The 17,381-nt window shown below is 36.1% G+C and overlaps 1 protein-coding gene across 1 annotated transcript in view; it reads left to right on the top strand.

Annotated features, from left to right (window-relative positions):
• The window catches only part of COG6 (component of oligomeric golgi complex 6), a 48,380-nt gene that overhangs the window by 10,996 nt on the left and 20,003 nt on the right, over positions 1 to 17,381 (top strand). The window contains exons 5-12 of the mRNA XM_021377184.1: positions 2,560 to 2,671; positions 5,144 to 5,226; positions 5,447 to 5,517; positions 6,655 to 6,748; positions 9,985 to 10,113; positions 10,223 to 10,314; positions 14,309 to 14,373; positions 16,226 to 16,317. Coding sequence (XP_021232859.1) covers positions 2,560 to 2,671; positions 5,144 to 5,226; positions 5,447 to 5,517; positions 6,655 to 6,748; positions 9,985 to 10,113; positions 10,223 to 10,314; positions 14,309 to 14,373; positions 16,226 to 16,317 — 738 coding nt within the window. The remainder of the gene's footprint in view (positions 1 to 2,559; positions 2,672 to 5,143; positions 5,227 to 5,446; positions 5,518 to 6,654; positions 6,749 to 9,984; positions 10,114 to 10,222; positions 10,315 to 14,308; positions 14,374 to 16,225; positions 16,318 to 17,381) is intronic.

Raw genomic sequence — 17,381 nt, 5'->3', positions numbered from 1 at the left:
CCCAGAGAGGCTGTGGATGCCCGCTCCTGGAAGCATTCAAGGCCAGGTTGCTTTGAGCAACCTGGTCTAGAGGGAGGTGTCCCTGCCTATAGGGGGTTGGAACTAGGTGATCTTAAAGGTCCCTTCCAACCCAAACCATTCTATGATTCTATGACTCTTTTATGTGAATAAAGTATTGAAAGGGTACAGAGTGGGCCTATGAACAGCTATGGCAGGTGTCAGCCACAGACACAGCCATAGATTAAAATGACTTAAAAGCACGATTTTTAATGGAGCATTGTTCTTTGTAGCAGGAAAAAAAAAAAAAGGAATAGAAGGAGGGCTGTGTATTGTGAGGACTTGTAGAAAGGTAGTGATTTAGTAGTGGAGTCTTCCATGATTATTCATTTTTATAACCATATAAGTAAATGGGGCACAGAATCCCAGACCTGACTAACAGATATGTTTTTTGTACAGTTCCTTTCTCTGTGCCTTGTTCTTTGGAGGTCTGCAACCCTAATTCCAACAAATCTTCAAAGTAAAGTGAAAAAGAAACAAAACCCTGGTATGTTTGCTCTGCTGCATTTCTTGAAATCAGACTTCACCCTTCCTCAGTTTGGTCAAAGTATGCAGGCTACTGCTGAAAGCTCCTATAAAAATAACATTCAAAAATCTGAAGAATGAGCAAGAATAGTAAATAGAGATCTTTTGTAAGGGCATTTAAAGTTTCTTTATGCTGAGATGGTACACAGGTTCTAAGAACAAAGAAGTGTCTGCATCCCACTTGTTCCTGTGTTTATGAGAGATTCTATTTCTTTAGCTGAAACCAAAGAAGATCTTGCATTTACTTTCTCTAGCCTCTTTCCTACCTTCCTTCTCTTCCCTTCTGGGAGGGATAGTCTAATATAAGTCTACTCAGCTTTGCAGTTGAATATAAAATAGAGATTTCTGTCATGAGAGGAGAGAGCAATTAAATAAAGTTAATTCACTGAATTACATTGGTGGTTGTTTCAATCAAATCCATTGATGGTGACATTGATGGATTAGAATTCCTCCACACAATAGTGTGGAAGAGGAATGTGTTGCTGAAAGCACCATCATTTGATGAAACTTGAAGTGTCCGTGCCTGATTTTCAGTTTAAGTAGCTAAATCATAAGCATTTAGGATTTTAAAACATTGTGGAACTGCCAAGGTAAAGTCATAACAGTCACATCTCTGTAGGACCCCTGTGAAACCTAACATGTCATTTAAAGGTGTGGTATTAAAGCATGTGAGGTTTTGGTTTTCTACTTTGTTTATGTTTTTTTTCTGTGTGACTTCAGAAATACTGGGCTTCTTTTTTTTTTTTTTTAATTGTTCACCTCAAATTTAATAAATTTTGCCATTAAACAGTTTTGGATTTCATATTCCTGTCCTCCTCACTGTTGAGTGCGCTAGAGTATTGACAATTGCAAAACATTTCATCTGACCTCTAAAAGAGTTTGTGGAACTGCAGAGTTGGAAGGTCATCCATGTCTACAGCAGGGATGTCTCTTTTCTGTGCTTCTTCAGCTGAGTGTAGGCCAGACACCAGAGCTGGGTAACAGAGAACTAACAAATAAGTAAAAACTTATTTTTCAAGCTTTGATCTTGCAAGAAAATTTAATTACAGCAGTCAGTTTTAAAAGCGTATTTGTCTGCCTTACTACTCCATAATAGCAGTGTACTTATCCTGTAGTAATTACACTGGAAGCTGAAATGGTCTTAAAGTAACAACTGAGCCTAGTTCTTCTACAGATAACTAATTTAGTGTCTTCTTGATGTCTAGAAAAAAAGTATCTATTTCATGGAATGCTATGTGCTCAAACCACAGTTTAAGCAATTTTCCTGTTATTGGAATTCCAAACCCTTCCTGTGGAATAAAACCTTGATTCGTTTGAGTCCTTGTGTGGTTTTAAGGTGTGTGACAAAACACACCTGTAAAACAAAACAAAAACAACAAAAAGTGCCCGTGAGAGATGGCATTTGCATATTACATCCCTGCTGTGTTTATTTCAGGAAGGTTAATCAACAAGACAATTAGCCATTAGATTTTGATTGCTTGTGAGATTAGTAAATTTGTATCCCATCTGTACATTGTTAAACAGAAATGCACCTCTTCTACAGAAGACTGGATGAATTGAATGATCATTTTCTCGTTTTGGATTCTACAGCTTTTTGTGTCTTTCTGAGAACAGGAGCTGAAAACTCATTCTTTCCAGGATGAATTTGGAAGGAGATAATTGCAATCATTAAATTGTTCAAGTACGAAGTATCCGGATTAGGTCATTTCCGATACAAATGCGAAGGGGATATTTTTAAAAGGATTTATTAGTTCTCAGATGTGTTAACTTTACATTGTTTTTGTTCAGTAATGTATGTACGGTAATGGAAAATTGTACATAAAGATGCGACTCAAGTGTTTGATCGCAAAAATGTACTATTAGAATTTAATAGCATTGGTTTCTAGTGCTTATTATATTTCCAAGAATATGAATATGCAAAATGAATCAGAGATAAGCATTAAGAGCTAATGTCCTTTTCACTTTGTTTTATTACAGTCAGAGACTAGAAATGAAAGCACAAGTTGCAGATGCATTCATAGCAAAATTCCAGCTGACACCAGATGAAATGAACCTCCTTCGAGGCACGAAAGATGAGCCAATTACTGAGGTAACTCAGTGAACATTAAAAGCTTTGCCCCAAACTAAAATGTAAAAACATCCTAGCTGAATTGTACTTGAGATCTTATTATCAGTTTGTAGCTCCACTTTTTATGGAGGAATGTACCTTTTAACACAGTGGTGAATTTCTGATGAGTTTGAAATGTGTGATGAAAGATTCTGGTAGCAAGGAAGAAAACCAGCATTAAATTCTAGTTTGTATAATGAGTTTAAGGAGCAGTAAGAGCTGTCGTGTATTCCTGCGCTTCAAAAAGACCTTTATGGAGCCTCAGTTTTCAGTGAAGATGTTTTAAAACTACTAGATGCTCAAATAAAGCAAATGAGAAATGGATGTCCTTCAGTACTAAGTAGTACTGCTCTTGTGTGCGTGTATAGGTGTGTGTATACATTCGTGTGTATATGTATATTTGGTAAATTGAATCAGTATAGTTCAGGGCTTTCTCTCATTATTATTTTGTTGATGAAGATATTAGGTGCTGATTCACTTTCAGCCACCTTCCAGAGCAAGTTTTTGAAATTGTTCATTTTTTGGTAAGGCAGCTTATTGTTCTGCAGTATGAGCAAACTGAATAATGAGAGAATTGAGTGTACTTAATAGATTTTATTATTGTAGTTGCATAGAAACCTTCTCTTAAATGCAGACTACCTGCTGAGACATAGTATCTCATTTCCACAGGCATCCTGTTTCCAGTTCAAGCATTATTAAAGACGTGAAACAGATAACCATAAACAATGCTAATGAAAGCATAAATGGAATGTGTTAAATGATTGTGCACTTGAGTAATTGCTGTATGCTTTTGTACCAACTATTATCATGAAATAACACTCAGGTTTCTAAAAAGCACGTTGCCAGGAACAATGATAGCAACGCTGTGCTGTTTACTGAGTGCTTGGTTTGCAGTAGAGCAAGGATTAGTCCTTTTGATACTTTGACCTACCTAAAAGACCTGCAGAAGTAACCCAGATAGAATCATCCCAGTGCTGCTGAAGCTGCAAACTTCAGTAATAAAGTTTCAAACACGCTGGTTGATTCTAGCCTAGGTAAAAGGCATGTATATGACTTTAAAGTCAGACTTCTGTTTTGGGAGACTTTGTACATATTTCTGGGTTTTTATAAATCATAGAATCATAGAATGGCCTGGGTTGAAAAGGACCTCAAAGATCATCGAGTCTCAACCCCCCTGCCAAGTGCAGGGTCGCCAACCACTAGACCAGGCTGCCCAGAGCCACGTCCAGTCTGGCCTTGAATGCCTCCAGGGATGGGGCATCCACAACCTCCCTGGGCAACCTGTTCCAGTGCATCACCACCCTCTGTGTGAAACACTTCCTCCTTATATCTAACCTACATCTCCCCTGTCTCAGCTTAAAACCATTCCCCCTTGTCCTGTCGCTATCTACCCTCACAAACAATCATTCCCCATCCTGTTTATACGCTCCCTTCAGGTATTGTAAGGCCACAATGAGGTCTCCCCAGAGCCTTCTCTTCTCCAAACTAAACAAGCCCAGTTCCCTCAACCTTTCTTCATAGGAGAAGTGCTCCAGCCCTCTGATCATCTTGGTGGCCCTCCTCTGAACTCTTTCCAAGAGCTCCACGTCCTTCTTGTGCTGGGGATAAATGCATGATCTTCAACACAGTTGATGCAAGACAGTGTGTTAAATCAATTGACTACTTCACTTAAAGAAAATACATTTTTTATAGGACTTGAAACAAAATATAACTCTTCTGAGGCAAACTGCATTCAAGTCACAAAATAAACAGTTACATCTTAGTTCTCTGGTCTCCTTTATAATGATTGAAAGAGGACTTTGTAATAAGTTGTGTTTGAGAATGTTAGTAGATTTCCATGAAAGCTTTAAAATAGTAACAAAATAACCTTTTTGCTTCAACCTCGATGTCTTCTAGAGGTTTTTTTCTTCACTACTAGTGACACTTTACATGAGATGGAAATGTTATGCTGGAAATCCTCAGTTTACTGTGTTGTAAAGGCTTAATTTTTCTTAGGAATTGTTACTCTACTATATGAAAGCAAAACATAATGTAATCATCATACTTTACAGTGTTTCGCTTTACTCTTTAGTTGCTAATCTTAATAAGAGGATGATAGTGGAATACATAGTAATACCCTCAGAATCTCCCAAAATTGATAGCTAAATGGAGAATGTATGCTTAGTACTGACAAGAGCGATTAAAAACACATCTTGGCAGCTATTTAAAAAAAATTCTTGAAGAAAGGAGTCATGCAATGGGAGATAAAAATGTCGCAAGACTATCAAGATGGAGTGAAGGATGGGAAGCGGCAGGGAAGCTTATATTTACAAGCAGCACTTGGAACACAGACCTGCAAGGAACATGAAAATGAAGTTAAAAGTGGGAATCTAAACTGCTAGAGGTGTGAATGAGAACTTGCTTTTTTTTTTTTTTTTTTTTTTAACTCTGTGTTTATTTTGTTTATTGGTTTAGGACTTTTTCAAGGCTTTGGGAAGAGTAAAGCAAATTCACGATGATGTCAAGATTCTCCTCCGGACAAATCAGCAAAGGGCAGGGTGAGTGTTACTTAAATGCGTGATAACCTTTGCTAATTACAAATAGAAGTTACAGCAGGGACTCATTCTTTACTCCTCATGACCTTATGGAATATTTAATGTCAAAATGAAGAATATTAACATTTTTAAATGTTCGTATTTTTAATAATGATACTTTTTATATGTCTCTGGTGGTACTACCGAGACTAGTGTTTGCAAATAAAAATTTTCTATCTTGTAGCTTGGAAATTATGGAACAGATGGCTTTACTGCAAGAGACATCTTATGAACGACTTTACAGATGGACTCAAAGTAGGACTACGATTCTTTTATGTGTATGAATCTGATGATGATTCCTTTAATTGTTTGATGTGGATTGAACTCAGCAAAAACCCTTTCAAAGACTCATTAGCAAGGCTTTGGGTTTCCTTCTTACTGAAAGATTTGTCTAAAAGCTAGCTTTTATGAACCAAATGGTTAACTGGAGAGTCTCCTTTTTTTTGGTGCAATCTTATCTGTTTGTAAAACCATATTGTGTAGTTGTATCTTCAAATATCTTTCTACAAAGAACAATAATTACAGTTAGATAGTCTAAGGAAATTGCTAAGTGTATTGCATTTTATTTTCTCACAGGTCACAGGAAAGTTCTGGTTTTTGACAAGTGGCTTATTACTTAAACACAAACAAACAAAACCAACTTATGTTATTAGGATGCTCTTTTGAATCATTGTAGGTGATTATTTTTTCACGTGTCTTCTGGATCCAAGCATCAGTGCTAAATGTAACATCTCAAGAATGTAAAATGTGGGTGCTTTTAGATTACTTCTCTCAAGACACTGACAGCAAGAGGTGTGCAAAAAGCTAGTGCAAAGGGAGATGAAATCTGTTAGCTGTTCTTCATTGGGTGCTGAAGTCTCAGGCAATGGTTGCAGTTTCATCCTAACAAAAATTCAGCATTATTATGCTGCTGTGTGATTTAGTTTATGTGATTTTGACATTCTTGCATGGGCTTTGCAAGATTATATAGTTATGTCATTAAAGTGAAAGCAAAAACAAAGAAACAAAAAACCTTCACAGCTTGATTAAATGCTTGCTCCATTTTGTTTCTCAGTAATTTATCTGGGATGTGTCAATCTCTTATAAAGGAGCCTGACAGAATATTCATCGTTGAGTGATTTAACATTTGTATGTGGGTGCAAGCAGATAATAAGCTTCATTTAATTTTTACTTTTGTTGAGATTTGTGATGGACATCCATTTTACAGCTAAGTACTTCTTAAGGGGGGAATTTAATTACATTAATACAAACAAGGCCAGGAAGCATATTCTGAAGGCTTCGATTCAAAATCAAAAACCTTTGAATTTGTAGCCCATTTTCTTGTTTGTCAGCGTGGTACGAAAGGTATTGCAGTGTAAAGAATGCACTTTTATCTCTATTGATATTTTATAGATGAGTGCAGGACTTTGACGCAAGAATCATGTGACATTTCTCCAGTTCTTGCTCAAGCCATGGAAGCCTTACAAGATAGACCTGTTCTCTACAAGTAAGTCAGTGTTCATGACCATCTCTAACAGAAATGAGTATTTTCAGCCTGTGAAATTTGAAGACTGCCATGAGTTGCAGTACAAAGATGGTGACAATTTAGTTTTCCATCAGATTTGAAAAAAAATAATAAAAACATATTCAAATTAACTAAAATTCAGAAGTTTCTTTGACATGCTTATGATGGACTTCTTCAAACTTTTTGCTTTATAAACGAAACGACAGACTTCTTGTTCATATCTAAAGGAATTGTAAATTTTTGCTGCTGTCCTTGCAGGGTTTTTCTGTAGAGGAAAAAAAGCTATCCAAAGCGCGTGATTGTCTCATTTAAATTCCCAAAGTGAAAAAATTGATAAATGCTAATTAGCTTCTGCTGAAGCGCTTCTGATAGTGAGAACGTTTTTTAATAATGACTGTACAAATCATAATGGAAGACAAGCTACTACATATGGGCATCCGAAGCATAGGGCTACTTAGATAAGTAGTAGTCCTCAGTTCTCGTTTGGAATTTACTGAAGGGACTGTTTAATGTAAATTAAATGGTAGCTTGTAGACAACCACGAGGTGGCACTCTAAGAACTGTTTATATTGGAGTGACCGCATACTTGAGGAGGTACTGTTTTACCGTTAGCTCTGGTACATTTAGCTCCTTTGATTTTGAGGTTTTGTTTTAATTTTGCTCCTTACACACGTTGCAGCCAGCTGGTACATTAGGCTGAAGCGAGGGTTTGGAGGGCCCTTTTTTTTTTTTTTTTGCAGTCTGTCCTCCAAGCCCTTTCTCACAGCTGCACAGGATCATTCACATCACTTTATAGCATTCGTTATAAATATGTTTTGTATTTTCTGCAATAAACATTTTGTTAAATGATGCTATTTTCGAACTTCACAAAACTGTAGTTTTGCTTTTTCAAACTGAAAGCAACGAAAACTAAAACTAAAGTATCTTCTGTATAAACCCACAATGACTCTGCAAAAGAGACTTCATTTTTCTTCTAACTTCTTTCTTATAAGCAATACTAATGTTACCAAAGTTTTTTTTAAAAAAAAGATAGGACACTCTTTTTTTCTCCCAGAATGGCAAAAGTAAACAATGCTGTAAAAAATGGAACCATGCCTCTCTCATCATCAATTGCCATTATCAAAAGTGCAGTACTGATGCTTTGTATTTTAAATCTAAAGATAACTTACATTTCTTTGTACGTACTAACTGCTGAGCTTGAAATATAGAAGCTTAGTCGTAGAAGAAAATAACTTTTGATTGCTGTTATTCTTATAAGCTAGACCTAGCTTCCCTTCCAAGTTACTGCCCCAGTGTCTGATAAAGGTTGTGATTTGATTGGATAAAAATAAGACAGAGAAGAACAGTTTAGAAACAAGACGACGTAAATAAGTAAACAAGAATTTGTGATGTTGATTTTAAGGTGGCAGAAAGATTGTACTGTGGATGGCCTTTTGGAAACTACAGTACAGATCTGAAAAATGTATATTTCACTTTGGTTTTACTTTGTATTTCTAACAGAAGCATTGAAAACTGTTTAGTAGATGATACATGGAGTCATAGCTCAAAGCAGTGTTCCTCTTCCATCCTCCACACTGATTTTCAAAGCTTTTCCACTGCCTTCTTCCTCTCCTCACAAATGATGATTATTAGTTTACTGGGTTTTTGAAAAATGGGAACAAGGCTGAAAAGAATCTAAATGTTGTTTTCTTCCCCTAAAATAATAGTAAATAATGTGCTTCTAATACAAATAATTGTTACTAATTAATTTTTATGCTTGTAGGATTTTGTGATTGTAATACCCTATTCAGCTGAGACCAAAATGAAAATGAGTTGTTTTTTTCTTTTTTAAAAAAATTATCATTGCTAACTGCTGAATTCAAATCAAATGGGTCATATGATCTCACTATTATATTGTCCTGTTGCATTTGTAATGACATAGTTGTTTATTGGAGGGGGGAAAACTTAACTGCTTTCTCCTAACATCGGAGATTTTTTGCTGCAACGCTGCTATTCCTGGACTGTGGGCAGTCAGTGAATTCTAGATTTTTCTTATATTTAGCTGCATACGTTTTGTAAGTCATGATTGATTAAAGACTTACTTTACCAACCTTTTATTAAAAAACAAACAGATCTTTACTCTCTGAGTAAGCAAGAATACTGAAAAATGAATTTGAAGATTCTTCACCCCGCTCCCCCCTTTAATAGTAACTTAGATTAAAAACGAACAAAAATGAATGATTCATTAAACTATATATAGCATAAGAAAAATCTAATTGAGTTAACTTGAAACATGTATGACACAGTGTATTATTTTCCTTTGTATTTTGTCCTCCACGTCTGTTTAATTGTGAGCACAGTACTTATTTAACTTCAGTCAGTGAGTAACGTGCTTTCTATTATTATTATTTTATTTTTATATCTGTTCAGCTGCTGGGTGTCATGGGTAAGTGACACCAAGCCTACTCTTTTGCATTTCTTCTGTTATGTTGGGAAAACATGCTGTTGCCTTTTTTCTTTTTCTTCATTGTAATTTGTGGGTCGTGTTCAAAATACTTAAATTCTGTTTTTCAAAAAAGTAATTGTTCCATTGCTTTCAAAAGTCTTGTTTCTAACCAGAAAAATCGAGGATGTTAGCAGTGTTCATTTCCCATCCATCAGTTGTTATTGTGCTTGAGCCCCAACAGGAAACTAGCCTTCTCCAAAAATGAGCTGTGTGTATCTTCTGGGTGCCTTCTCTATTAACGGAATGCCATTTGTGATTATGCAGTCTGAGTTACAATTATCCATGCTTTAAATATGTAACTAAGATTCATTTGATTGACACCAAACAACTATGTGCAAATAACTTTGTCACTACTAATCATCTGGTGATCTAGAAGAAGGAGGAAGCCTTGTGTTGTGGCAGTAATTTGCTGCTTCTTTCATTCAGTTGTGGACCACATGTGAACAGGAGCCCTAGGCCTGTCAATACATGCTTATATGTGCAAAAATGGAAATGATTTTTCATTTATTTATTTGTGTGTGGTAAGTGAATGGAAGGGTCAAGGAAAAACGATTTGTAGTATTTGTTATGTAGAGTCAGAAATGTCAGGAAGTTTTGAATGCTGTATAGTAGAAGCATTGGTGCCAATTTTTTAGAACTATGGAAATGATTACTTATTAACTGTAAAACTGAAGAGATTAAGTGTGATAGGGTGAACTATTTTGTTTTACCCATTTTCGTGTTTTGATAACAGGTACACTCTGGATGAGTTTGGAACAGCTCGACGGAGTGCTGTGGTCCGTGGCTTTATAGATGCTCTTACTAGAGGAGGTCTGGGAGGTACTCCCCGCCCTATTGAAATGCACTCCCACGATCCTCTGAGGTACAGTACTGAGAATGTATAAGGAATGATCTTTCTTCTGCCTGTTCACACTTTGCATCCCTCATACCATAAACCCCCGATTCACACAGAAATTTCTGTCTTTATGCAGGTATGTAGGAGACATGCTGGCCTGGTTGCATCAAGCTACAGCTTCTGAAAAAGAACACCTAGAAGCTATATTAAAGCTTGTAACTATTCAAGGTAGTACTAGATTTTAAAACGTATATTGGGGAGTGATAAGAAATTAAGTTAAGAAGTGTGAGTACTTAAGTGAGGGTTAAGATATGAGAGTTGAGTTTTGATTTTCTTGGAATTAACTTCAGAATAACATGTGGTTGCATTTTGTCAGAAGTCCTTACCAAAGAAGAGTACTTAAAATTGCATTCTTATCATTTTACTATGCTCTTAATAGGTTTACACTGAATTTACAAAGAGACATTTTGGACTGTGTCTGAGAGTTCAAAATTGTCCATAAGGCATATCACTCTGAAAACATTATCCTAGGGTTATTATTTGAGAATTATTATTCCTTGTTCTGTTCCTTCTGTGCTACAAATAAATAAATTTTCTTGTGTCAGTTAATATGTTTCTGAAGGTCAAAGTAGGTCACTGTAGATACAACTTTATGATATCAAAGATCTCATTTATTAAAGAAATTATTGATTTTCATGCAGATTCTTCAGCACCTTTTCTCTCTTTTAAATTCACTGGACCAAGCTTTTGAGTAAACTTCTTTCTGTAGAAGCTGTAATGTGATTGGCCTCTACAGCTTCAGCCAAAGTCTTCCTAACAAATAAAACAGGTTGTAAGAAACCCTGTGCAAGTGCTTACATTTGATCTGTATTTTTCATGTGCTATTCAGATCATGAGTTTTAATTGAGTCCTGCTTTGGGGTTTAAGGTTAATATGCATTCTCATTTTCATTATTGCTGGAAACATGAAATGGCTTTCATAATTAAAGGTATATGAGCAAGGAGGCTGCTTAAACAAAGTAGGAACTGTAAATCAAACCAAAAAGGAATGTTGTTGTTTTTTAACTACAGTTACAGCATACTACAGAAGTCAATTTAATTTACTGGCAGTATCTCAGAGAGACAATAAAGAAGGCCTCATGATGGTTATATGGTAGAGGAAAAAAACATGATAATTCTGATCTAATGCTTCTGCTGTAACTGGGGAGTCTTTCAGGAAAAGCTGGCCACACAGAACATGGTACTGCATCTGGTTCTGCAGTTTGCTGTGCTATTGCCCAGTCTTCCGTTCTGTTCTGAAGTTGTCCCACCTCCTTGTGCAGCGGTTTATCTAACTATGAAATCCTTCAGTCTTCTGGCAGGAAGTCAGACTTAGATGCTGTGACCTTCTATGTAGATAGATTTAGAGAATTTCAGCCATAAGTCAGAGTAAACTGCTTGAGAATATAGAGAATAGAAACATTTACAGGAAAAAAATTCCAAAAAAATCACCAGGTCAAAGCTTCTTTCCAAGAGACCAATATAAGCAAGATATTCAGTACTGGAAGCAATAATGTGATAAGCAAACAAATGTTTTTGTGCTTTGCCATCACTGCTGCCTACTTTTCGGGAAAGGTAAAGGGGGATTCTTATCTTAACACTGGAGCCAACAAAGTCTGGAAGATGCATCTGTTAACTGTTCCTCTGCTTCTTTGGGAAAAATTTTGATGGTGAAGATGGTTGTAGGATAAGATCTGTAAGATGAAACACTACTTAATGGGGTGCCATTGAATTTAGCAAAAACCCTTAAGTGGGAAGTGCAGCCTTATGGTTCAGATTAAATAGATTAAGATTATATGCTTCATATAAAAACAGATCCTAATGTGGTACTGACTAGTGTGTACAGTGTGTATGGTACTCAGAGATTTGAGGTGAATTACCTATATTGTTTACAGTCTTCAGGTGTCTGGTTGCACAGGCTATAGCAGAAGTTGTTAGTTTAGTTTAGTTAATTTGTCCATTTAAAAGTGGACATCTTGTTGATTTGTGATTATAGATAATGATAGTGATTAGCTTTCCAGAGGGCTGATCTTCCTAACAAAAGATAGCTCTGATATAGGCGTTACTGGAGACTTTTTATCAAAAGTGTTTTGTTTTGTTTTTCCCTGTTCCCTGTAGAGGGAGACCAAGCAACTAGCATAGAGTAGATGAGTGATTTTGAAGGTGAAATGTAGAGAAATATTATCTCATCTATATAGGTGAGTCAAATGTTTTATCTTTAGTCTCAGTTTGAATAGCTTTTTGGAGGTGGAACTGTTTTTATTATTTTAAGTCAGGAATCTCTGAGTTTGGATCACTGTTAAGTCCTACTGTAAGCCCTATACAAATTCAGGACTATGGAGAAGGTGGTGAATTGCACTGACACAAAAATCTTCCCCCTCTCTTTATAAAATTAAAAAAAAAAAAAAAAAAAAAGCAACGTGTCTATCTGTGGATGGAGACAGATGTAGATTTGGTCCCAGTAGAAGAAAAACTGTGAATACTGTCTTGGAGAGACATTCACTGTTTTGACATTAGAGAGAACAGAATCTATAGCCCATAACTAAGTACTCAAGAGTAACTTCTTAGAAGTTTTAAAATTATAAGCTTGCAAATATTAGCCCTCGAAAACTTATCTGGCCAAAAAAGCCATTAAAATTTTAAGCACTGAAAAATTCAGAATAGGTAAATGATTTTGCATTGTACTGGACCTGGAAGTGATTTTGAGTCTCTTACGAGCTGTTTAATCCGTAATTCTTCCATGTCACTGTGACTTGCTAATAATTGCAACGCTTATATAATCAGTTGTGTTGGAAGATTTCTTTTTGCTCTTTGCTGAGTCTAAAATACTCTAACTGGATCTGAAAGTGTATGTGATGGTACAAGCATATGATATACCAAAATTGTAATTCCATGTTCCTTGCTATTTGAACTTGTATATTTTTGCAGCTAAAATTTCATACCCAAGAACTTGTTAATGAGTCAGTCTGGTTTAGAAACATGATTGCAAAGATGTGCTTGTTATATTGATGAACCATAAAAGGGTGGCTGTTCCTACCAAAGAAATGTGTAAATTATTAGGATGTGTCAGGGAGTTTGCTGTGACATAACAGGCCATGAACCTCGTGGTTTGTAATCTTGCTTTCTTCCTCAGTATCAATACATAAGTATATAAATATATTTTTATGACCTTACCAATTTAGTATGTTGAAATTCTTAGCTATGACCACCATACTGAAGTTAGTTGTTTCTGCTTATGTGGTTTTTCACGTGTCTTGATGTAAAGAGGCATTGTCACAAGTCTCTAATCTTTTATATTTTCAACTGAGAGGTAATCTCTTTTAGTGTGAAAGAAAATCTGTAAAATACAGCTTCAGGTCGCCTGATTTTTATCACAGTCAGTATGTTTACTGTTCATTGCATGGGTCCCATCTGAAGATGAACTCCTGTTGACAAGTTTTAAATTAGAATTAAACTATTGCTGTCTCCATAAATCTATTCCGAGTTGTTACTGAAGTGAGAGCTTGAGGATCTGTTGCTTTCAGTTTGATTGATTTATGACAGTGCTGGTTGCCATGCAACAATTTGTGTTTCATGATAAGACAGGGCAATATTCTCTTTCATATATAGTTTGTTCTCTGAAAGATTAGTTTCAGCTGCTGCTAGGGAGGAAGCATTTGCTAATGCTGTGGTACACTGCAGTGTGAAGGTACATATGTGATGTAAGTTGTACCAATGCCATGAGCACATTACTGTCAGATGTGTGTATTTGCAGTCCAGGCCTTTCATAATGATAGGTACTGTTGCTCCTTGAACATCTCAGTGCCTCCTCTCTCCCCCCCTTTTTTTTTTCTTTAGTTTCAAGAAGTGCTAATACTGAGCATCACTGTGACATTTTGTGGCTAAAACCTTTTTCTTCCCTTTGTTCATTCTCTCTCAAATCTCCAGGCACTGTGTTGTGCTAGGAAACAATTGTGTTGTATAAGGTAATGAGTCTTCAGGACTGTTTTGTCATGCAACTATTTCTTAATGGGTAGATTTGAAGTTCAGGGGAGATATAAGCTAGTCTTGTGAAGAAAAGAACATGCTGTTCATAATGTTTTTTTATGGAGGAGTAGCTCTTACATTTGTTTATTTGTTTTGTAGTCTTGAAGAAAAGAGAATTACATTTGCATAATCTTAGCATGTGCTTGCATTCACTGTAGGTGTGGAAGAAAATATTCAAGAAGTAGTTGGGCACATCACGGAAGGTGTTTGCAGGCCCCTAAAGGTAAGGTGTCTTGCTTTTCTTAGTACTCTAAATATATTAAAACAAAATCTGTTATTTTTTCTCAGAACATTTCTACAATGTATTGTCATTGTCCTTGGTTAAGACTAGATTCTCAACTCTGAGAATTATAATGCCATTCAAAATTAAGGGTTGTATAGTTCATGGGTACGTAGTTAATGGTCTAATTAGAAATAATCGTACAGTGAGAGGTACACGGATACTAAATCTGTATCTTGATCTGTTTTTCTTTTCCTGAAGTTCAGTGGTACTTATCTGCAAAAACTTAGCTTTGGGATAAGAATATGGAAGCAGATATAGTTGGTCAAATGGAAAATCATTTTAACTTAGTAGTGTGTTTTTGATTGTGCCCATGTTATTTTCTTAAAGGATGTTGTAGAATTATGTCAAGATACGTTTGCAGAATAGCTTTCTCAACTGTTTGAGGAGTTACTAAGGACTTACTGAACCTTAGCTGCTGTCTTTGTACTTAATAGACCTCAGTGGATTTTTCTTCTGTGAATGTGTCAAGTTGGTATAAAATGTTGGTGTTCACTATCTAGCAAGAGGGGATGCACAGCTTAACTTAAGGCTTTTTGAAATATCAGCTCCTGTTGATTTTGTTTTGTTTAGTAACTTTAGCTCTTGTATTGAAAGAAACCATGAAAAATTGATTCCTCGTTGTCATCTTCTTACTTTTCTCTGGACCATTGTTAGTTCCATAGTATTCTTTAAGATTTCTTCAGGCTGTACTCAGTCCAAGGGACTGTACTCAGTACTGTACCCCTGTCCAAATATCCTTCTGTGCAACGCTGAAAATGGGTATATGTATATATACTTCTGTACGTACATACGAATTGGAGACTAAAGTACAACTGAATGTTGAAATTAACTTTGTGCTCTGAGCTTTGCAAATAAGGGTAAAAAACTATTCTTCATTTTCGGTCTCGAACTTGGATGCAAAGGGAGCATAATGTTAGTTGATTCTCTCTGCAGCTGGCTCTGACAAGAAGGCATTGCTGCACATTGTGCTCCATTGAACAGCAGACAAATAACTTGGAGACTGGATGGTGATCTGTATGTAGCCCTTTCACACATAGGCACATGGGAGAACAGTGCAGTGATAAGTCACTGACTTTCGCTGCTTCATGAGCGCCCAGATCTTGACCTTGGGACAGCTTTTTATGAGTGAATTGAGACTGTGTGTACCATGGAGACAAGACCTCAACTGTCCAAGTGTAAAGAAAGTCAGCACTGTTTTGGTCTGTGTAACCAATATCTCCTGGTTGAGATAAACAGTCAACATAGCTGCTTGTTAGTTATAAAAATATCGAGTTACATACTGGTGGCAGATATGCGGTATCTCCTTTAAGTAAAGGAAAGATTAATTCAGGCAAAATACTGTCTCTTGGGTAAAATGCCTAATGCTTTGAATATTCCGAATTGCTGCATGAAGTGAAAGATCAGTGGTTATAGTTTAGGGATTCTGCAGCTGCTCTTCCTCTGTTCAGTGCTGGGTATTAATCCATAAAATGATCTCAGTATTTTGAAATTTTCAATAAGGAGTTGCAACAAAAACCTACAGGAATATTTGGGGGTGAGAGGGTTATTTAATTTAATTTAATTTTTAAGACTTTTTTTAAGAAACACCTGCTTGTTTTCTACCCACAGACTTGGCACCCGAGAAATACTTTGGTTCAAGCATAAAGTTATAGTTAAGTGGGCATTGTCTCATGTTGATTTTTTTTTCCCGTTCAATTTACTTCTCAAAAGTCAGCATCATATTATACATAAAAAAATGATAGAGATTGTCTTTTAGCATGTATGACCTGAAGGATGTTTGCTTATTCTGCAGGTTAGGATTGAGCAGGTGATTGTTGCTGAGCCAGGAGCAGTTTTACTGTACAAGATTTCTAATCTTCTCAAGTTCTACCACCATACAATCAGGTATGCAAAACTACAAAGTATGTTAAGGATGTCTTTCTTTTTATTGTAAGTATAATGATTAGTGTCGTAGAAAAGGTTTTTCTTGGCCTTAGTCCTTGTTGTGTACTATATAATCAAGGAGAAATGTGCATGATACCAAGCAAATGCCATTTGTCTGTTGTCACTCCTCAATTCATACGGAGTCTGCTTTGCAATGTTGATTTGATAAATAATAAAGAATATTTTATTACCACTCTATCTGGATACCAATAGTATGTTAAAAAATGACAGAAAGCATCTAAGGTGACAAAATCAGGTATCCCTTTGAGAAAATGCTGGAATTAAATTCTCTCTAGAAATTGAAATTTTTTTCTTCCTTAATTAGTTGTGTTTGGATACCACTTTTTCTGATTGTGCACTTGCATTTTCCTGTTCAAAAGATGCTTGCTTTATTCTGTATCTTGCTGTTCAAGGTTCACCACTCATCTTCCAAACTTTCAGGTGTCCCCAAGAACAATGAAACAGGAGAATAATCAGAATCACTGTTTTTTTAATAGATGGTAGCATTTGCAGTAGTTGATATTGGTTAGAAAGAGCAACAGGAGGAAAATGTTCCTCCACAGCCCTGGACTGAAGTGCTGAGAATTTGAGTCACGAATGTTAAGACTTGAGCTTATGTTCAGTATTTAGGCATTGGACGGAACGGAGTAAATGGTACTTGGGCATCTAGTGCTGCATTTAAATTCTGCAAGTGTGATGGCACTACAGGGCTCTGGTAGTGCACATGCAGGACTTTTTTTTCTTTCATAATATTGAGCAAAACATATTTTATTCCTATTCTTATTGTCAAAACAGCTGTAATGTATTTGAAGTAATTTTACTTTAGACAAAAGTGCTAAACTTTAGATAGGCTGTACTTAAAAGTTATATCTGCTTGTCACATGGTTAATTGTGCCTATTCTCACAGTCATCTTAATAATTGTATCTCTTGAAAGCCAGTATGGCTGTTCCTACAGTGCCTACATTTTCGACTTTGAACAACTTGTATATGAAATGTTCTAAAGTACCTGACCCTGTCATGTAGT

This window comes from Numida meleagris, chromosome 1 (assembly GCF_002078875.1).
Source record: "Numida meleagris isolate 19003 breed g44 Domestic line chromosome 1, NumMel1.0, whole genome shotgun sequence".
In the NCBI taxonomy this organism is placed as follows: Eukaryota; Metazoa; Chordata; class Aves; order Galliformes; family Numididae; genus Numida; species Numida meleagris.
The sequence above is the reverse complement of the archived record's forward strand: the minus strand, read 5'-3'. Positions and strand labels throughout refer to the sequence as shown.